At 29.7% G+C, this 24,462-nt stretch overlaps 1 protein-coding gene across 1 annotated transcript in view; it reads right to left on the bottom strand.

Moving 5' to 3' along the window:
- Nucleotides 1-362: 362 nt before the first annotated feature.
- Nucleotides 363-24,462, bottom strand: part of LOC123291717 — a 75,486-nt gene continuing 51,386 nt past the window's right edge. Inside the window, exons 2-5 of the mRNA XM_044872109.1 lie at nucleotides 5,947-6,147; nucleotides 3,423-4,611; nucleotides 2,249-2,891; nucleotides 363-1,681 (exon numbers count right to left, since the gene is read on the bottom strand). Of these exons, the coding sequence (XP_044728044.1) occupies nucleotides 467-1,681; nucleotides 2,249-2,891; nucleotides 3,423-4,611; nucleotides 5,947-6,147 (3,248 nt within the window). The 3' untranslated portion in view covers nucleotides 363-466. The remainder of the gene's footprint in view (nucleotides 1,682-2,248; nucleotides 2,892-3,422; nucleotides 4,612-5,946; nucleotides 6,148-24,462) is intronic.

Genomic DNA, 24,462 nt, shown 5'->3' with positions numbered 1-24,462 from the left:
AACTATTCTATTTGGCATCATAAAGTAAGCTTTTTTTTTTAAATATTGTATAAATGAAAGTAATTTTTGGCTAAATATGGCGCCGTTGAAAATTAATTTTATACTCAAAAATTTTATTGTCAATCCAATACTCTTTGTTCATCATCGAGGGGATTGGAAGTTTATTAAAAACTTTTAATACTCGAATCGAAACTTTGAACAATGTCATTCATTTTCATATTTCACAACATTTTTCGACACACTTTAAGGTTATTAAAATATCTTAAATTATACGAATTTGTACACAAAAAACATATTTTTTTCTTTTTAAAAGAGTCAGAAATATTTTTTTTATATTTTTTATAAAAAAAATAAAAGGAATCAAGAATAATAAATATTGTCCTTCGTTCATATTATCCTCTCATAATACTGCACTCTCATACAATAGCACATTTTATTTACACAAAAAAAGCATTATCGGTATATTTTAACCAACAAATGGGTAAGGGGCATAAGGCGCTGGGAAAAATCCTGGAAAACCAGCTGCTGTAGGTTGAACGGGCACTTGTGTCGTTATATAAGTTGTTAATACTGTTGGTACGACGCGTGTAGAGAATAATGTGGTGTACGCAGTCTTAGCACCAAATGTAAGTTTTAATACTTTACTATCCGTATTAGTGACCATAGTCTGGGTGACAACAGGTGTTGATGTCAAAATCAATTGAGGTTGTAATAAAGGATTTGGCGGTAATGTTGGTAATTGTGGAATTTGTGGTAATGCAAGCGTACTAGTTCCATATTCATATTCTGTCTTACTAACGGTGGCAACTGGACGACTCAATGTACTTAAGGATGTACTGACACCATTGAAAATTGGAATTACATGTGATTCGTATACAGTTTCAAGTTTCACTACAGGTTTTGAAGTGGTGATCACTTGTTGTGGTAATTGTGCATTTGGATTTAGGAAACGTAATAATGCTAACTGTTGCAACTGTTCTGGTGATAAAGCTGGTGTTGTTGTTTCTGGTTTTGGTGTAGTAAGATGAGCTTTCTTCAAACGTAAATGTGCTTCAGGGAATTTTGATAAATCGGCAAAATTAAAATCATTTCCAATATTTGCAAGATCCAAATCTGATGGAAATTTAATACGTTTTGGCCCATCGCCATCTTCATCATTTTCATTATCATCACCAAATTCTAATTCTAAATGTAATTCAGATCCAGCTTCATCTAAACGTGAATTGAATTCTTTTAATGTTTTACTTGGTACAAATTGATACACTTCCATTGGTGGTAAAGTTTTCGTTGCTGTTACTAATCGTGTCACGTGATACGTTTGAACTAATGTTATACTGGTGGTATCATTGATGCCATGCACAACAGGTAATATATGTGTTTTCAACATATCTTGTGTTGTGCTAAATGTTTCTGTTAAGGTTTCTAATGGTGGTGTTTGCATGTCGTATGCAAGCTGTAATGGTGGTAATGTTGCAATACTTGAATCCAATAAATTATGCTCTTTATCGTCATAATGTGATGTTGTTGCTAATATATTTTCAGTTAATGGTTCGGTAGGTCGAATGTTGTTTGTATTTAAATCACCGTTTGATTGTATTGTTGGTGCTTCTGTTGCATCCATAAATGTTTTTTCTATTGTTGATGTAACTGTTATGTATCGAGTATTTTTTACACTGCCAACCTAAACAAATAAAATTCAACTATGTAGGTAGTGAGTAATTTATTTTTATGATATTTGAATGCACATGGAAAATTGAGCAATGGATATTTATTATGACAAATAAAATTATTATTTTTAGATTGAACAATGCTATTAAAATTGAAAGCAATTGTGTGTATGTCGTTGGTAGCAAATATGGTTCACTAAAATTATATCCCGAGAGGAAGTTGAAAAGTTTACGATAGGTTTGTGCTCTTTATTACTATTTCTAAAATGAGCATAATCAAGTCCGTTCGTCTGATTTTGATTGATGACTTGTACATGATAATCATGTGTCATCGAATAGAGCAATAAATAATCTGACCGAATTTAAGAGGAAAAAACGGGACAGATACTATTGATCAAGCACCCAGGTTTGGTTCTGTTTTTCTTTTTGTTCACGATTCTAAAATTGACTCTACATGCTGTTCGAATCTTGCGCTGATCTAATTAACAAACCAAAAAAAAAACGTGAAAAGAATTGAAAGAAAAGGTTTGCATTAATATTGTTCAAAATTGTTTAAGATGAATATTCCGATTTGTACATACCTGGAAAGTGTAAGGTGATTTGATTGTAGCAATTTCATAATAAATATCTTTAAAATCAGCTGGTGTGGAAATTTCAACTTTAATAGTCTCTAATACGGGCAATGGTTGATGATCAATCTTGTTATCAGTAGTATTTTCATCATCATTAATGTTTCCAATTCCATCTGAAGATCCTGATGGTTCCAAGTCTAAATCATCAGAGCGTGCTTGTGACGTAATATGACTTTCAATATTTTGATTAGCATCCCCAGATCCAGTAGGTGTACTCAAAGAAGGTACCGTAACATTATCCAAATCGTCATCAACTTGTTTACGAATTGTAACTCGTGGTTTTGGTGTTGTTTTATATTGCCAACGTCCTGGTGAACGATTTAATTTGAATTTGTATACACTTGTACTGGCGGAGATCGGTTCGACATTAGAACTTTGTAAGCGAGGTTTGTATCCACGTCGAGTATAACCATTGTTTTGATCATTTACAACAGAGCTACTTGGCGTTGGTTGACGGAAACTATTACGCCTTGATGAGGTTTGATAATGACGTTTACCAGCTGCAGTTGGAGTTATATGTTGTTCACTGAATACAGAAACAGTTGGAATTGATTCATGGTGGTTAGATGATGATCGACCAAATTTGCTGTTCCTGACAAAAACACATTAATGTAAGCTTTGTGTTAATATTTTAGTTTGTCCAATGTTAGAAAAGTCCAGGTTACATTTTTCTGTCATAAAAACCACGAAGGATTTTGTCAGGAATTTCAAACTTGTTACGTCGTTGGAAGGATTTTAGTCATCAGGTCCAATGTTAGTTAAAAATATAGAGAGACGTAGTAAAAATTCAAATAGAACTTAAGTGAACCGAAAATCAGTCGGAATGAATTCGAACTTAAGTTATTCCCATCGAAAAATAAAATATTTCCAATCGTATAAAAACATTTTTCTGTAATTCTTTCCTATTCATTCCAAATCTTGAATAGATTTCGATCAGAATGAATAAAAAAATTAAAACTATCATTTCCGATTTAACATTATTCATCATTTCGATTAAAAATCGTGAATTGAATTGAAGTGGAAACTTAACATTCGGTTCATTGTGAGATTTATTTTCGAATAATTTCAATAATAAGTCTATTGGAGCGTTTTTTACTAGGCAGTCAACCATGTTTATACTTACTTGAAATTTTGACGGTTGCCACCAGCAGGTCGATTTTTGTTTTGTTTTTTGAAATGATTTTGATTGTTTGGAGGAGCTAAATCTTGATCTTCATCAATGTCTTCAATCTCTTGTTCACGTGTATCGAAATGATTGCTGCGCCCCTTAAAACGATTTTTGAAATTGCCGGGACCACTTAAGGCTGGTCGACGAGATGGACGAACCAAGTTAGAACTTTGCGCTGAACTGAATAATGCTTCTAATGGTAAATTGAGAGTTTCGTCATGTAATGTATTCGCTGGAGTAGGATCTAAAATTGTGTTGTATTTTGGAGCTTTATTTAATGTTGGTGCCGCTGTTTTTAAAATGCGTGGTCCAGTTGCTGTGGGTGTGGGTTTTACTTTATTTTGATATATATGTGATGTACTTTGAAGTACTTGCGCATATTTGCCTGAAATATATGTTCCAATTACACTTGTTTCATGTACAGTTGTTGCGCCGTCTTTAACAACAGTACCACCCATTTTTGTAACAAGCCCAGTGGGATGAGCACCTGCATTGTCTGAATTTTTAGGTAAAAGTGTTGTAGATGACCGCGGTTTTAAGTGGAATTTAGTTAAACTTGGTTTTAAATTCACAACACGGAAAGTTTCTTCAATAAATTCTGATGGTTGCCGTGAAAGAAAATCATATTCAGGCTCTCCAATATTATTACCTAATACACCAATTGGTTCGTCTGTACTAATGTCAACAATAGAAGTGAAAAATTTGGCAGCATCTAAAGGTTTTGTAACACTTGCTGCAGGTCCTTCAACTACTTCTACATGACTGGAAACTACTGGTGGACTAACATTCACTTTTGTTGCTACTTTAGATGATAATTTTGGTGGGACCACTTCAACTTTGGTTGTGATAACTTTCTTAGGTGTTACCACATTCTGTGTTCCCTCTATTATGTTAACAGCACTATGAGGAACATTTTGTACATGAACAATATTTGATACTACTTTGGGTTCACTTTTGACTTGTACTACTGATGAAAGTTTCTTTGCAGAAGATTGTATTGGTGCTTCTTTTTTCTTTTCGGTGTTGGGTGTAACTGTTTTACTAGGTTTGATTTGTTGTGAAATAGATGATGGAACATTAGCTTTGGTTTCTATGACTGTATTAACTTGTATTTGTGGTGCAGCAGCAACTGAAGGTTTGGGATCTAAAAACGGATATTAAATAATTTTAGTTATACAATCGAATGTTATTTGTCGTTGGTAAGTATATAATCGTCAAATTAATAATGCAATCAAACAAACTATTTTTACCGTGTGACCACTTCTATTTCGAGCCACGAAATTAAGTTTCAGTTATTAAAAAACTGAAAAATGGTTTTAAAAAAGATACAAGTCTGGGAAAATGTAAATGGCCAATATGGGTATGAAATGTCTCCAGAACATTTCACTTGAATTCCTTTGCTTAGACCGCTATCTTAAATTGCAAGGGTGAGCTCATTTTAATGAGTTCTTTTTTGCTTTTAATTAAGCTAAAAACTGTTGCAAAACAAAATATTTAGCAAATAAAAATTATGTTGTTGAAATAACAGATGTCAAAAAACCCCACAAAAGTATCTGTTATAAAAAGTTCTTGGTAAAGACAATCTACTAAAACAGATACCTGGAAAAAAGATAAAGATAACACGATTGACTATTTCTGATATTTGCATTAGAACCATGATTTACTTCTTATTTGCATATTTAAACGAATATTTTCCCAGAAATACTTCCCCAAGATTCCTTTTCGGCGGTTTTTTTTTCGGAATATTTTTTAAGATTTAACAGCAACAACCGAGATTGTTGCCTTTATAAATTTTATTTAATAGATAGAAACATGTAGTTAACTATTATTTTTTTGCAGGTTAATGGTCTGTTTATGAGAAAATTTAAATATTTTACAACAGCTATAGATATAATTAATTGAGATTAAGAAATAAAGAAATGCTACAAAAAATACAATGCAGTAGTTGAACTTGAAAGTTTTTTGAAGTTGTAACATGAAGTTAGAATAACGTATATCCGAGTATTCTTGTTTTGTTTGGAATGGTGAGTCAATGGCTTCGGTGAGCTATGCTTGATATTGATCAATTGAACTGACTCGCACTCCAAACAAAAATATCAAATTTCAATATGCGTATTTCTAAGGTTCACGATGATGAAAAATCCATAATGAAGTGAAAAATAAATGCTTGATGTTTATTGACAGACTGCATATCTCTCTCTTTTTTAATTCTCCAATACTTCCCTACCAAAATAGACTTCATTGCATTGAATCCATTAGATAGCGTATTGCTCAATAACGACAGAAATGTTAATCGAACTTATTAAAATAACAATGTTGACGCATTCACATGTATTAATATTGTTATTCTGACACCTTGATGAAGTCAAATATGTTTTGACCATATAAAAAAAAGCTTCTTAAATGTAAATACATGACTTGAGATCTAATTATCACACTGTATTTAAATTCTAAACAACAAATAACGTGTCAAATTTACCTGGTGGAACACTTTGTGGTGAGAATACCATAACAGTATTACCAATTGTTGTGGTAAAATCTAAAAATCCATATACAGTTTGTGTAACATAATTTCCAGCTTGCTGTTCTGTTGGCTGTATTAATTGCTGGGCTAATTGTCCACCATTTGGATTAACATAGATTGGTCCACCAGATGCTGTATATACTGCACCATTGAGTTCTAGAACAACAATTATTATTATTATTATACAATATTAGTTAGTTTGTTAACATTGTTGTCTAAAGCTATAAGTTTATACACGTGATTATTTTGAACAGTTTGGACTTAAATGCTATTTGTTTAATTTCTGTTAATACAACTATGGTACCACTATGTATTTATGATGTAATAATATTGTTATGTATATATTGATTTTAAAATTTTGTTCAAGATAAACAACAATTTATGTTGATTTAAGTAATTTCTCATATCATATTGAATTTGACCATTATAAACTTTTTGTTTAATTTATTAGTTTTATGCAATATATTGTTTCTACTACCCTTGCTATCAAACATTTATTAAAATAATTTTGTATAATTTGGTACGTACATTTAAATACGAAAAAAAAACTTTTATCGTTCCAATTTTCGATTGTCTACAAAAATTTGGTGTACAAACTTTGTTAGAAGGGTTTAGAATGTAATTAAAAATGATAATCAAACGTGATTTTTTTTATGTAGGTAAAGTCTAAATCAATTCTGAAAGTTTTATTTAAATAAATGACTTCAAAAGTACCTAGTCATATTTGACATTGGTCTTATGAGAAAACGGTAGATGAATGATATATTTACATAGATTTTTCCAATGCTAGTAGACGGAAATTAAAAATAAAAATCTATATAAACTAAAGATAAAATCTTAATAAATTATTGAAAATAAAAAAACACATTGTCCCCCACTAATTATGAACACGGTAGTCGGGACACAAATTAAAAAATATACTTTTTTTTTCAATTTTGATGTTGAATTATGTTATAACTTGACAATATAAGGCGAGAAGTAAGAATATAATTTTTCAATATCTGGAGTAATTTTCAAAATATATGATTGAAAATTTTGTTTAATTAGGCACATATCGAAAAATTTTATTCTGTTATTTTGTCTACATTCATGAAGTTATACAAAATTGATCATCAAAGTTGAAAATAGGGTACAAATAATTTCAACCACAAGTCTAAACTTGCCTTGGCCTTGATTTTTTGCGCATTGTACGATACATAATACAGAGTTGTTTAATTACATGTTACTACTTGAGTGGAAAACACAATAAGCCCAAAATGATGTTAGCACTGAAATGATGGAGACGTGTATTCTAAGAACATAATATAAGAGTAATTTTTAATTTAAAAAAAATTCATATTATATATTTTGTTATAAATTACTCATTGACATTTTACCAACTGATGTAAAATCAACCAAACTATCCCAACTTTAAAAAACCGAGGATGCTAAAAAAATTTGAATAGAAACATTTATTTAGAAAAAGTGTCTGCCATATATGTGCTAACATCTCATTGAACAAAAGAAGATTTGCAATTTTTCTATTCAAATATTTTTCAAATAACCATGATCATTTATGAATACATTTAAAACGGTGGTGTGGATCGAAGCCGTGACGCAGCAGAAAGTTTGTTAGACAAATCGTTTTTGATTAAAACTGCTGAACTGATTTTTGTATGCTCTTTTAAAAGGTTGGAATGCTCAATGATTAAACGAACAAATAATTTTTTTGTTTTAAGCCGAAATATTTTATCAATACTTGAAAAATAAGTAGGCATGTGGAGTGGATGAGGCGCTCCGATACCTTTTTGGTATTTTAAATTGTTCGCCTCAAGTTTTTACATATAAAGTCATGTATGAATGACTATCATAGAAACAATAATTTTCTACTTTTTAGTAGAATAAAAGCTTGTTCCTTAAAAAGTAATTTAAAAAAAAATTTTTTTTTAAATATGTTCGCCATTGTTTATATAACAACCAAAAATTAATACCTTAATATTATTACTAGCATTATGAACCATTTATGAAAAAGCTATTTTTATTCTGTATATAAAGGGTATTCTGTTATTGATAGCAGAAAATTATACCAATAAGCTTATCAAGACAAATAGAAAAGCTCTTTACCAAATTTCGATCTGAGGCTTGATTCGAGAAATGTAACTATGGAAAAAATTAAAAGCTTTATGAATTCACAGACCTATCAAATTCATTTAATTAGTAGGTGTCACTTAAGAATATAGAAGGGACTATCATAAAACAATAATTGATTGTAAATTGATTTAATTGGGAAGTGAATACTAAAAAAAAAATATTTTGTTGTCGTTATTTATAAAGAAAACAAAAAATAATTAACCAATTCAGAGATACTTAGATGTGGGAGGTATCAAATTATATATCAATATAGGTACGGGGGGAGGGGATTAAATTGTGTAATGCATAACACAAAATCTTAAATATTGTATTACTTTGCAACTTCAACACAATATACATAGTGTGGTTTGTATGATGTACATGTTTTTATGTATGTGTGTGTATATTGGCCTCTTTAAAATATACTTAGGGTATGTGATATTCGCACGATAGGCTGAGTACAACACTTAATTTACAAGGAAAGGCAGTGTAATAATACTTGGTTTTTATGGGTTAGTTTTTATAATAATATAAGTACCAAATATAGTTTTTTTGTAATAATTTTGCATTTAGAGACGCCTTCCACCATGATAAAACACATCCTCTGTTTAATCTCTCTGGATGAATTTGATTTTGAGGAACTTTTTTTTTATTAATTGAATATAATAAGAGTAGGATAATTATCTGTTAATAGTTCTGCAGACAATAAGGGAACACTCTGTATATGGTAAAAAAATTACCCTACATATATTACTATTTTCAAAATAATATTTTTTGAAGAGGCTTTAATATACAAAGCCTAATTATTATCATACAAACATACACCAAAAACATTATAATAAGCGAGTGAATGAGTCAATATGTTAACATTCGTAAACAATTCATAATTATGATTGATTTTTAGTATTTATAAAAGCTATTTACAAAATATCTATACAAATTATCTACCCCGATACATAATATATGTATATTGGGTATGGTTTTTATTTAGGTTTGGCTATGTAGTAAATAACCGTTTTATTTTACGAGTACGGGATGTATTGGGTAGATACGAGTTATAAACTTTACATGCAGAGTAGTACAATTAGGAATGTATTTTACTAAACTGTATGTGAGCTTTAACTGTGGTATGATCAATAAACATTAGAAATGAGCCTTGGAATTTTCAAGAATAGTTTCAATTTTATTGAAACAAGTGAAATTTACAAAATTAAATAAACCCCCGACATATTTTTCGGGTACGGAACCCTTAACTCGCTTAAATATATCTATGAAGACTCTTCACTAAAATTACTGTTTTCTTTAAGGCTTAACACTCAAATAAATACTTTAAGTAGAGCACTCTACTTTAAATTACCTTTCAAACGAAACACACACACACACACATACACACACACACATACAAACAGACATACAAACAAAGCGGTGAAACTTATAACACCCCTATTTTTAAGCTCGGGGTCTTTACTGCCCTAATTTTGGGTCTTTACTGCCTAGAAAAAAAATTAATTTAAAAAATGTACAAAGTATCTACAGAAAAGTTTCGGTGAATGAATGACAAGAACGGAGAATTTAAAATAAATAAGGAACCTACTAACATTTGTGTATTTTTCCCAGGAAACGATTAAAGGTTTTTGAGATAATGTACGTATTTTGGGAAAAGCACGAAAAATTTTAGACCTATTAAATATATTTCAAATGAAAAAGGAAAAAGGAAAAACTAATCTCCCAGAAACGATCCCTTTCATAATTTTATATTAAAATATCGAAAAGACTAATGGATATTTATGTGAATAATAACTATTTGAACTAATAGGCTTAGGGTTATTTTATACAGAAATGAAAGGAATTTTTTGAACTGAAAAAGTAGCATAGTATCAAACGTATCAAAACTTGGTGAACCAAGTCTTGCGTTTACAGAATATTGATACTCGTAGTCATATATTGATGTTCTCATTATACTTTTTTTTTCTGTGTTCATCACTTAAAAATGGACATTTTAAACGATTTCCTACATGCATTTATAAAAAATACAGCCTGTTTAAATTTTATAAATATATGGTGGTACAAAACCACCACCTTGATAATTATTGTGATTGTGCGCTGGGGTTTGTTTATTATCATTATTATTATTATTAAACTCAAACCCTATCAACTGTTAAAATATTATAACAAGAGCAATCATTATTTTTTGTTTAGAGATGATAATAACATTTCCGCTATGATTTCCGGTAAGTTATCATGTATCCATGTAGGTGCTCACAATTAGGTTAATGTATTTTGAAATTTTAGTATTATGTATGTGAACTTTGACAAGGTCACAATATTTCGATTTTTAAAACAATATTTTATTAATAAAGTAGTTTATTCTTGTTATGGCGTATAAAAACAGGATTTTACTGTCACTTAAAAATTACTATGTTATGTATATTTATTGTTATCTATTCCATTAGGTTGGTATTGTAAAATAGTTAATGGTAGGTCCACACGATACCAACCTCACACAGACTTCTATACAATTTTGCCTGCGCAACAAATCAGTGCAAACTAAAGTCGGTACGATGGTCAAGTTTGAGTTAAAAAAGTCTGCGCACGGAAGTTGGAAATATTTCCATACTAAGTCATCTTATTCCCATGATCTATTCCCATGATAAGTCTGCACATACATTCGTCATCATATTTACATGAAAATTATTACTCAGACTTTCAGTCTATTCAGATATCTGTACAAACAATAGTCTGTATCGAGAGGACCCACCATTAGAGAAGAGATAACTTCAAGTCTGTTGCTAAATTCTCAAAAAATAACTTTTGTCTTTTAATTAGTTTGGAAATAATTTTCCAATTAGTTTGCCATTTTCTTGCATTGTGGTAAGTATGCATATTTTCCAAATTCATAATTTTCTCTAAAATCTTATATATTTAAACGAGCAATTCTTGTATATATATATTTACGATCTTGGAAATGGCTCCAACGATTTTCATGAAAATAAGTATGTAGGGGTTTTTTGGGGCGATAAGTCGATCTAACAAGGTTTCATTTATCAGAAATGTCGTTTTATCCGCCTTTTCATGAAAAACTGAAACATACAATGTAAAATAGGACTGTTCCTGGCATCTATTGGTGTACCAAGGGATTCAAATTGGTAGTTATGTGGAGTTTTAAACGGTTCTTACATATAATGTAAAATAGGACTGTTCCTGACATCTATTGGTGTACCAAGGGATTCAAATTGGTAGTTATGTGGAGTTTTAAACGGTTCTTATTTTAGTGATAAAATTTGTCTTTTTAAGTAAAAAAAAACCGAGCAAAGCTCGGTCATCCAGATATTAAACTTATTAACTTGACCTTAGAGAAATAAAGTATAAAATTTCAAAGAAGACTCGATTCAAAAAGTTTTATTTAAGTTGCTTTGTCTATCTATCAAATTAAAATTAAGAATAGCAGAAAAAAGTATCATTTCCAAAAACAGATTAATTTCAAGCCTATATAGCACATGATTGCTAAATATTACAGATAACGTTGTTGTAAGACGAGACGACATAAAATTATCCTATTTCTCAAAGCATCCTGAATTTAGATAATTCATCCAGCCTAATCTGAAAACGATATCTAGTTATAGAAACTCGGTATCTAAATATAGCTTATATATGTTGCCATGTAGGCAACATCATTTTAAAAATGTTTTTTGAACATATTGGTGACAATTTGTTTTAGTTATAGTATCTATTAATGGCCATACTCCATTGAAATCAATCAATGACTATCTGAAACATTTTTTACTTAGGAAGATTTAAATTTTTCGCTTTTTTACAATGCTTTTATGTATCTGTTATATAATTAATAAATGTCAGAAATATAATTGTCATAGAGTAAAAATGCAAATTTTTTTGTATTTGTTTCTTTTCAAAACAGGGTGCTGGTACTTAATGACAACCATTTCAAAATTTTACAATATTCTCTAAAGTTATTAATATTTTGTTATTATTGGAAAGAGTTTTTTCTATTGACGTCATTTAAATACAATTCAGCGTTCCCTTGCCGCAGTTCCTTGATAAACATAAGCTGAATATTTTTTTTTTAAATAAATATGACTAAGTAGCAGAATTGCTTTACTGTTCAATATTTTTTTTACACGAATAATCTAATATGTTCACATAGACTTCTTAAGTTTAATAACTATTAATAACTACAAAATGTTTAATCTTATTATTATCACAGATAGATAGTAGAAAAGTAAATGTTAAGGTAGTACCAGCATGAAATCACTTTTCGACAGATTTGGCCGAATTTTTTTTCTCGGGTTTATAATAGCTTTATTTATGAATTCCTAAAATTTCATAATTTTTGACCGTTTAGATCGCGAGATATTTAAAGACAAAGTTCGTGATTTTGAGGGTCATGTCCCATTTAAAGCATGTAAAATGTCCGGTCTCTCCAACTATTTTTTATAATATTATTATATATTGAAGAAAAAGTAGAAAAAAATGTTTATACAATACAATTCTAAAAAAAAAATTTAGAAATTAATTTTCACTTTCGAGATATTAATTTTGACGTAAATTGATCGAAATTGGGACGTTGGCATAATTATTTCCCATTTTAAACGGTCAAAATTTCTGAAACTTTGGGAATTAATAGTAAGCATTATTAAATTCTTAAATTTAATTTTTCGTTAAATTCTGTCGAAAAAAAAAATTGTACCATTGCTTTAACATAGAAACTGCAAATACCATGCTGGAACATCGTTAAATAGGTTACATTTGCCTATCAAATGAAAACTGGATAATGTTCGCAAATAGAGGCAGATAGCATAGCATATCAGAGCAAAGCATGGCAATCATAGTATATATCCAATTACATCAAATAAGGGGATTACAGATGAAATTTTAATGAGTTCACTTTGCATGGTGTATATTTTATGGCTTCAATGTGTAATGTGAATCATTGAATTTTATTTGTAATTGTACCATACATACGTATGTAAACGCTTACGTATGTATGCATTAACGTTACATATACTAGTACAGATTAGATAGTATAATAGTGTAGTAGTAGTAGTAGTAACAGACCAACACGTTTCACGTTCCACGTTCAATGTTATTTTGTTGACAATAGAGCAATAAATGAGCCATTTTATGTTTTGATGTTTGTATGTTCCTATTTTGTATTCATCAATTTTATTTAGTTTCGTTTATTGTTGTTTATTATTATTGGTCCCTCTATTATATGTAGATAGACACAACAAATGAATCAGTCTGTTCCACATTATCCAGTGTTTAATGAAATATTGGTTCCTTTATTCAAATCAAAATGTATTATAATATATACTCGAGCCCTGCTGACTTTATATTTGAATAAGGCATGATGGTATATGCTTCCTAAAATGGGATAAATCATACAATTAAAGCCATGAGATTAAAAGTAGTAGATTTTGTGGGAATGCATTTTGAGAATATCAACTTTTAATATATTTTAAGTTGTAATTCGGTGAAGTAAAAGTATTGTGGATCAGACACAATATGTATAACGTTTGAATACAACTGACTTAACATAACTGTAATTGAGGCTTTGTTTGTTTATCCCGAATGTTGTGTTTGTTTCGCTGTTGCATTGAATTGATGATGAAATGTTTTAAATAATACAACATTATCATGAATTTAACTTATATGTTAATTTGTGTAGTTGATTGGAAAGTAATCTTGATTAGCTTTTATTGAAACGTAATTTACTCATCCAATAGGTGCAGTATTGTAGATACCTACATATAACATATGAATGTTATGTTACCCTATTCCTTCATCCTTCCTATTTAGTTTGTGAGATCAAACAAATCAAATATTTTAAAATATGCACTTTCTCATTATATGCCAGTAACTGTTCAAATAATAATTAACTAGCTAGCTTCAATATGACAGTAAAACATTTTGATCGATGCCGCATTATTAACTTCATGTTTGTTGTATTCCTAGTTTTCATTAAAACAACAACTTTATTAAGAGAAATTAAATGCGTAATTATCGTTGAAAAACTTTGATTTTAAGTTCATATGAGTAGGGTTGATAAAGACATAAATTTCACACATTTTAATTGTGTTTTCTCATCTGGCTTAAGTTGTTGAAAAAAAAAAAATGGTGGAAGAGATGGGAAGTCAAGGAGTTATGATAATATTCACGTATTAAAATTGAAGCTTTCTATACTCTTGTGCTGCCCTTTTGAATTTTTCCAGAATAAATATCTATAAGTGGGCAAAGGTAAGGTGTGAAGCCTGTTCTTATAATATTTTACTCAAGCAAAGTTTGGCATACCACCCATTCAATTAATAAAACATATTTTTGAAAATAGAACAAAAAATACTTCGCATGTGATTGATAAAATAAGTAACTTAAGATTACTTTCATTTTTCTAAAGAAATTCTGAAATTTTAAAATACAAATTGAGTAATCATTCATAAACACAATTTAGATTACAAGTACTATTCAAAATTTTGGTCATTCATATTACCTCCACGTACTGGCAAAACGTGAGGTGAGACAGCAAATAAATTTAAATTTTTATACCATGTATATCATATATACCAAGGTATACTAAGTTTAGTCTGTAACGCAAAAAATATTGATGCTATGAACAAAATTTGGGTATAGCTGTAAAAAAAAAAAAATCATAAAATAACATAATTATTCCATTTCCGGTTGTCTGTCTGTCCTCTGCCGTCTGTCGTCTGTCCGTCTCTCCGTCTCTCATTACGATTACTCAAAAACGAAAAGAGATATCAAGATGAAATTTTTAAAGCGTGCTGAGGACGTAAAAAGTGAGGTCGAGTTCGTAAATTAGCAACATAGGTCAATTGGGTCTTGGGTCCGTACTCACCTTATTTATTTCTAAGTGCACTTTTTTAATGTGCACTTAGAAATAAATAAGGTGAGTAATTAAATATAGTAATTTACTCATAATCCTACAAAGATTAGCAAAATCATGTCAATCAAATAAAAAATCTAAGATAATAGGAATTTGTTTTATAATTTTGTTTCTTTATGTTTCTATATGCATTTGATAGAAATGATTTATTTCGCCAGACAAGTTTTGTTAGCGAAAAAAGCTGTTGATGACTATGACATTAGGACAATTAAAGTTACTCAAAAAAATCCTGATTGCTTTGCTTTTAGAAATAAAATAAAATATGGTGGTTTATAAGACAAAGATTTATTAAAGTTCACATGTTTCTAAAAACTAACAAAAACAAAATAAAGGTCTGTTATAACATATTTCTGTAACTATAATCACAATGATTATGTTCATTTTAAAAACCACTATGCTGGGAAATTACAGTAATTTTAATACTGATAATAGCACGCGTTTCACAAACTTTAATAATAAACATAAATAATTATTAACAATCATTTCACAATAATATTATGACAAAGAACTATCATCTGTATTTAAAATAAAAGTTGAGAATAAAACAAAATTTTAAAGTATTAATGTATGCACTAGCTTAACTCTTATGTGATTATTCATTGTTTTAAAAATACACCACATTACTTTGTGTAGTAATATTCTTATGTATAATAATAATTTATTAAAGGAATTAACTTTTGTTAGAGAAATTATTATAATTTTAGTAGTTTCATAATTAATTAATTTATATCTATGTCCGTAATAGGTAAGATTTCTTAGTTTACGGAATTGTTCTGAGTAATTAAATGTATAAATATTTTGGTTATTGTTGAAATAAAAAAATCACTTTCACTGTTTATTATACCATGTATATATGAAATATACATAGTAAATTAAGTTTCGTCCCAAGTTTGTAACGATTAAAAATATTGATGCTACGAAAAAAATTTTGGTATAGGTGTTCATAGAATCACCTAATTAGTTCATTTCCGGCTGTCCGTCCGTCCGTCTGTGGACACGATAACTCAAAAATGAAAAAAGATATCGAGCTGAAATTTTTACAGCGTTCTCAGGATGTAAAAAGTGAGGTCGAGTTCGAAAATGAGCGTCATTGGTCAATTGGGTCTTGGGTCCGTAGGACCCATTTTGTAAACCGTTAGAGATAGAACAAAAGTTTAATTGTAAAAAATGTTCCTTTTAAAAAAATAAACAACTTTTCTTTGAAACATTTTTTCGTAACGATCACTGTTTACCCGTGTGGGGACCAATTAGGCGGAAATTTTATAGTATGCACTATACTTGAATATCAGTTATGTATGTGTCACAATAATGTATGTGTCATGTGATAAAGAAATCAAAACTGACTATGCATGGTATTTCAACAATTAACTCAACCAATTGTTTGTTTTCACTTGTTATAATTTATTTTTAAAATATTTTTGGTTTTGGTTTTAAATTTAGATTTTAATTTATAAATATGTCATTAAGTCAACGAAAAAACTTATTGAAGCTAATAAAAGCTAAAATATTACTTAATTAATTAATATATTCACATACTTTAAAATAGTCTAATTAAAGTATTCTTTTTGTGAATCTAGTTTTTGACTTCTTGTATTTGCTATAATATTTTTAAATAAAGTAAAATCCTACAAAAAATCCACATAGAGCCGCTAAAAAGAAAAGGATAAAGATCCGGTTTGGGGTTGTTGGTTTCTGGTGGATATCCGCGATTACCTACAAGGATATCCGATTCATCACAAATACATTCATGTTAAAAAATATATGTATGGGTAGTTACAAAACAAATTTGAGTGAAAAAATATTGAAAATTACCCTTAAATATTACAGTTTTTTATCCTCCCCCTTTTCTTTTGTCTGTAAGGTAGTTGCCTATAACAAATTTTTCCGTTCTGAATTCTAGTCAACATTACAATAGGTGGTAAACGCTCACTGATTTTGCCATGAATGAATGAAATATACCAAGGTATACTAAGTTTAGTCCCAAGTCTGTAACGCTTAAAAATATTGATGTTACCAACAAAATTTTGATAAATATATTCATAAAATCACCTAATTAATCCATTTCTGGTTGTCCCACCACGATAACTCAAAAACGAAAAGAGATATCGAGCTGAAATTTTTATAGCGTGATAAGGACGTAAAAAGTGTGGTTGAGTTCGTAAATGAGAAACATAGGTCAATTGTGTCTTGGATTCGTAGGACCCATCTTGTAAACCGTTAGCGAAAGAACAAAAGCTTAAATGTAAAAAATGTTTCTTAAACATACAAAAAGGAGCAAATTAGGATAGGAACTTATAGAATGAATACACGTATTGTATTTGTGTGAAAGAGTAGTGGATATCCTTCTTTACTTACATGACGTAAAGACAGGAAGAAAAAATAAACGATTGCGTAATCAACACTCTCTATACATGATATTTAAACAATTACCTCAGTCAATTGTTGGTTTTCACTTGTTTTAAGAGAAATTATTATCCACAAATCTAATATTTTTGTTGTCGATGATTTTGATGTCGTGATTGAATCAGATCGAGATATCTTACGTATTATTCACGAAATATTTTCTAAAACTATAATGTTGGAATTAACTGTGCAGTAAAATATATTAATAAACGAAATTTGATAATCTCTCAATTTTAATTAATCATTTTATCAAAGACAGTTAAACGAACATAAATAAATACACACACACACATATCTATATAGTTAAAACACAAAAAACCAATTATCCTCCATAATTCGAGGTTCAGAGAAAAAGGTTATCATCGTGATCATACATGTACCTATTAGTGATAGGACAAATGCGAATGTTTATTTCGAATATTCGCGAATGCAAATGTTAACTTTCAAATTTAGCGCTCACAAATTCTAATGTAACTTTATTAATGCCGCCTTATTAGCTCAGTTGGTTAAGGCGTAACCAACTCCGTCCGCGGTATGCTTAGGGTACCGGGTTCGATTCCCGCCGTCGCAACAAAATTAATTCAATTAATAGTTGTGTTGGGCTGGTGTATTGCATGGAATATGCATGAAGGAGGTGCACTCAGCCTCTGAAATACAGGAGCTGATAAGTGAAATTTTCAGCGGAAAGATAGTAAAACATATATATGGCATCACAATGGGCTCTATAGCCTAAGTGTGTCCTTCGTGGACAGCCAACATAACCTGACCTAACCTAACTTAATTAACCCTTATATATCCGGCATGTTTTATTATGTCCAAACCTTATCTTCTTCACCCCTTTATCAAATTCCATGATTCACCCCTCATTTTCTAGCTTTTCATGTTAGCTTCTTTGACTTTAGTTTAATGAAAAAGTGATCCAAAAATATTAGTAAAGATTGAGGTTATTTTGCAATTAATGATACAAAATGGTGATGATTTTTTATCAAAAACATTCACATCATTTTTTGAGAGTGCGAATGCGAATGCGAATATTTGAAAATACGCGTATATTCGCGAATGCGAACGCGAATACTCGTGCCATCACTAATACCTATACGTATGTGGTGTATACCATACAACCATATTCATATACCCATACAGTAATACATAAATTTATTGTAATTTGATCCATACAGAGAATTTATTAGTATATCGGAGAATGGTCAGAGCTAATATGCTTGCGATATGTACCAATGTACGATGGACCCATTCCTTCTTTCTAATTCATCCACGTGATCACTCATACACAATGTGAATTATATATACCGGGTGTTTTCGAACAATTGTATAACTCGTCTTTGAACCAAATAAAGTCACTTAGCACCGAACTAGAACTAGTGATAAATAATAATCTATAACTTTCGTTAGAAACTTTATTATCGAAAAACAAATTCATTTGAACGAAATATATTGCGAAAATTCTATCAGCACTTAAAGGAAGACATTGTGAATATTTCTACTTTTAAAGAGGGGAACTGATAGCAGACAAGTGAAATTTATAAAATTAAAAAAAAAAAAACCACAAATTTTTCGGGTGCGGAACTTCAAACTCGTACTTGAAACATATCTAACTGAGAACACTATCCATTACATACTCTTTATCCTTAAATCCTTTTCAAAACTGAACCGATTTTGAAGGTCATCGTCCAATTTATAGTTTTTTCGGGTATAGAACCCTAAACTCGCACTTGAAATAGCTAAAAACACTTTCCATTAAATTGACTATCAAACGAAACAAAAAAAAAACAAAATCGGTTCATTTGTTGAGGAACTACGATGCCACTGACAGGCAGACAGACATACAAACACACACACACACACACACACACACACACATAGCGGTCAAACTTATAACAGCCCTTTTTTTTTACTTTGTAGGTTAAAAATAGAAGGGTATATGGATGTTTTCTATCACACTGTATATATGTAAATAAAAATAATGACAAATGAAGTAATCCGTAATACAAAGTGTAACAAAAAATAATGGCAAGGAATGATTTATACAGAAGGTGTATTAAATTCTCGTTAATTGACACACAAAATTTCAATTTTTTGGTAACACATTCGTTTTGGTTTCGAAAAGCCTTAAGTACTGCTGGTGTTGGTGCAGGGAAGAATTTAATAAAATCGTTTTGAAAATTAATACATGATAATTATTATTCTTTGATTGGATATAAAACAAGAAGTATCTACTGTCAAAATAAGCAACGGTTTTGGTTAGGCACATTATATACTATGTATATAGGTTTTGTATATCTATTAAATTTCTACGTTACATATGTTATGAATGTGTTTGTTTGTTTATCGCATAAACTATATACACTAAATGCACTGAGGAAAGTGACAATAATCATACTCTTATAACTGTGTGTGTAAGAGTGGCTATCTTTCTTAACTTACATGACGTAAAAAAAAACAACAATTGCGAAATTAACACTGTCTACACGTGGTATTTCAACTATTAATTCAGTCAACTGTTTGTTTTCGCTATCGTTTTATTCAATTTAATTCCTATTTTAACTTATTTCATGACGGAATAATTTAATTCCTCATAGCTCTACTTTGTGTTCGAAATATCGCTGTAATGTGCAAACGCTTACTACATTAAAATAATTATAAACTAAAATATGTTAATATATAAAACTGATATTTGTTATCAATCGAAATGCATATGGCTTCATTTGACTATAAATATTTAAAACAGATATAATTAGTATAATAATTAAAATCATGTTATTTTAGAGCCAAAGTCAAATGTTTCGACTATCGGCAATTCTGCAAATAAAATAAATCTTATGCTTAAGAAGTATCCACTGTCAAAATAAGCAACGTTTTTGTTCTTACACTCAAGGATATGATGTGTATATCAGGGTAGTTACAATACTATATAACCCTCTCGTTTTGTAATGTAACATTATTATACAAAGACCCCTTTCTCATCGTTAGATATGTATATAGGTATAGGCATACATACAACAATGCTATAATATTGCTCTCACACACAATTCACATGGGTGTTATATTAAATGAATGTTACATAAAATTTTTACAATCAAGTGTCATGCTATTTTTACCTCGTCTGTTTGTGAAATCAGTTGTATAAATATTGTTTATTTCAAATAATATGCTTATTATTTCAAAGTATAAAGACTAACCATTTCATATTCGCCATAGAGTAAAAAATAAAGTAAAATTTGCCATCGATCTAATTTGTATAAAAGGCTAAATGAATAATATCCAGAAGTAAATTATTTAAGATAGTACGAGCGCCTTGGTTTTCGAAATATCGAAAGCTTAATAACTAAACAAAATTTTCATTTTCAATAATTTGAAAATTACTTTAGATATTGAAAAATTTTATTATTATTTTTCGTCTTGAAATTATTTTTATTATTACGATATTATCCATTAACATTATCCACTCAAAATTGAAATAATTTAATATATAGATATTTGAAGTTTCTGTCCCCACAACCGTGCTTAATTAGTCGGGCACAACGGATTTTTTTTCGGAAGTCTCCCTCGAAGGAACCGAAATGTATTTCAGAATACAGATAAACCGAAAGCAAAGCAAAGAATACAGATATACATAGAAGCTTACAAGTCTATTTTTCGTATTCCCACAGTTACTTAGTACTCTGAAAACCAGGGGGCAGGGGAGGTAGTTTTCCTTAACGAGATTAACTCCAAATTCTACAGCAGTCGCTGGCAAGCTATCATCTGAAACATATCGCAGTGGGAATGCTCGTGAATGTTTTAAAACTAAGTAGATAAACGCAACTTTTAAATCATTGCTCTTCAGTTTCGAGAGTATTAAGTAACAAAAATTTGGGGGCAACAAAGTGGGCTAGTAATCTTTTAGGTATATCTGTATTCTTTGAGTACTATGTTACTCTTGTTCAAGGAATTAGATTTTATAATAGAACAAACATCGGAAACGGAAAGACCATTTTTGAATGAAACCGTAGTTTTTAAATCTTTTCTGTTGATTTTACCAATTGAAAATATAAGAGTAAAATCGAGACATAAATCTGCGAATGACCAAGACTAAGAGCCTAAAAAGTGGATTACGAATTTTTCTTCATGTCATATTTCGAAAATATCTTGTATAATATCGGAAGGGGGGGGGGATTTGAATAAAATTATTCTTTTAAATATTGCTTAGCTTTAAATATTACAAATTTAGAACCAATAATCAATTTAACACCACTGATAATATGATTACCTTTCATCAAAAATAATATATGAAAACTTTAACAACCAAGTTGATATCATCAGTATGTCGTCACGGTCTGAAATTAACAATTTTAAAAATTTACCTAGAAGTGTCTTGATATTTGTTAATTTTTTTTTTAGTTTTCATGATAAACTGACTTTCTATTATGCATTTTTAAAAAAAATTCTTAGTCTGTACGCGCATGTATGCAATTCTGAAACTGGTATCAATAGACCTACCTTGGCCATTTAATGAAATAAATTTTCATTCAAAACTACGACCAAACGTGAAATAACTTCAAATTGACTATATTTATTTCTATCGGATCATGTATACATGGAAATATTGAAAAATTTCTTTGTCTAACCCCAAATTCATTTTGTTTGGCACAGAGTGTATTGTATGTATAAATATGCATATGACATGGACTTCGAACACAGAATTTAAAATAGGGAAAAAAGAATTATATATAAAATCGTGTGTTATATTTGTTACATATTTCTGATTTAATATTTTTTTGTCGACATGATATACCTACAAAAAAAAGTATTACGTGTATAAAACATTTGATTTTATTTTCATACATACAAAAAAAAAATTTTTATTTTTTAATTCTTTATAAATAATAATTTTATTAGAGGTATATACTGAGGGATGTCCTTTTTGTCACTTTAAGTGTTGTTATAACGCGTAATAGATTATATACTATTTGTGTTTTTTAATTTGTCGTCTTTTACCTACTTTACTAAGTGATACAAGTGGTTTTAAAAAACATTATACATTGAGAGTTACTTTCACGTGCAAAATGATGAAACGGCCACTTTACACTGGAAATAAAATCGGCACATAGAAAGGAAAACTATCACTTTTTGTTTTCGTCTATTCGGTAGTCTCTTTTTACCCACCCAAATTTTGGGAGCTGGCTTTTTATTACCAACAGGAAAAGCTAAATTTATGTTTTCTCACCTACGGGCAGAAAGTGACAACTTTCGAACGTGTTAAACATTCGTGTTAAACGAAGTTGCCACTTTCCACCTGGCAAATGTCTGATATCTCATGTTAATTGATCTAAGACGTTAAAAGCAAATAGCTAACTTTTTCTTTTCTTCACTTCTTGCTAAACTTTTTTCATACAAAAGTTCATTTTCAGTTTCTTTTCCATGCACAAAATTCTTATTACTTTGGCATGCAGTCATTAAGTAGACCTTGAAAAAATTGTAAAGAAAAGCAAGAGCATACCGAATCATTAAAGACTTAAGGTAGGGGGGGGGTCAGTGAATAAAGTGTGCAAATTTTTAGGTTCTCTTAAAGTTAGAAAATCTAGAAAGTTGTTCTGTCGTAACATTTGACCGATTATGACTTATAGCTTCATAATTGAAAAAACCGAAAAATGACAAGGCTATTAGCCCGACTCTAAGACTATTAGCCCGACTCTAAGACTATTAGCCCGATTTTAAACATGAGCATTTCAACTTATTATTAAAATTATCATGGCTTTACCCCATAAATTTTTATAATTATTTTAGAATATTCTGTACAAAACTTTTATCGAGAAACCGCATATATATCTATCTTTACCATAAAGGTTTAACGTTAAATTATTAAATAGTCCTTATTTTTATAGTAATACAAAAGTTTGTTTTGGCAAACAAATCAAAATTTTCGATTGTAAAAAACATGCGATTAAACAAGTGAAATCAAACAATTAACTGAGTTAATTGTTGAAGTACCATGTATAGACAGTGTTGATTTCTCTATCACATTACGGATATACCCTATACAAGTCATACATCCATAACTGATAATCCCATATTAATACATACTATAAAATTTGCATCTAATCTGTGTTTGCAAAAAATGTTTCAAACAAAAGTTGTTTATTTTTTTATAAAGAAAATTGTTTATATTTAAACTTTTGTTCTATCTCTAACGGTTTACAAGATAGGCCCTACGAACCCAATACCCAATTGACCTATGTTGCTCAATTACGAACTTGATCTCACTTTTTACGTCCTGAGTGCACTGTAAAAATTTAAGCTTGATATTTGTTTTCGTTTTTGAGTTGATGTGTTCACAGACGGACGGACAACCGACAATGGACTAATTAGATGATTCTATGAACACCTACACCAATATTTTTTGCGTAACATCAATGTTTTTAAGAGTTACAAAGTTGGGACTTAACTTAATATACTATGTATATTTCATATATACATGGTATAAAAATTGATATGATGATCCTTTGCAAGGACGTCTACTGAATATCCAAACAAATCAATTGTAAACATGTGAATTCGAATTTATTGCCTCATCTAGACAAACAAATAAACAGTTAAGAATAACGCAAACAATTCTGGTGTAAATGATATCCCAACAACATCTTTAATTTTCAAACAAAGTGGTCTGTAATTCTATCCATTTGTTTATACACATATTCATAAAGTATAAGAAATATTTAGCATATGGCGTTTTTCCCAAATACCGTTAGACACATATTTTCCAGAAATATTGTATGCCTACGTGATATCATTTGAAAGTTTGTATATTATAGGTACTAAAAGAATTAACATATATTTAAAATTTTTAGAGAATCAAAAGAAAATTTAATGTTTTGTCGTGCTTTTTGTGCTAGCGAATGGGAAATATGGTACAGCATTCTCATCCTACTTTAATAAAAATGTTGTAAGTTAATAAAGTTAGTTCAAAAAATATGTTAACAAACAGTGCCACTGAATTTGATACCCAGAATGTCCCTGAATTTGATACTCGATCCATGTTTAAA

Source organism: Chrysoperla carnea, chromosome 2 (genome assembly GCF_905475395.1).
Source record: "Chrysoperla carnea chromosome 2, inChrCarn1.1, whole genome shotgun sequence".
Taxonomy (NCBI): Eukaryota; Metazoa; Arthropoda; class Insecta; order Neuroptera; family Chrysopidae; genus Chrysoperla; species Chrysoperla carnea.
The sequence above is the reverse complement of the archived record's forward strand: the minus strand, read 5'-3'. Positions and strand labels throughout refer to the sequence as shown.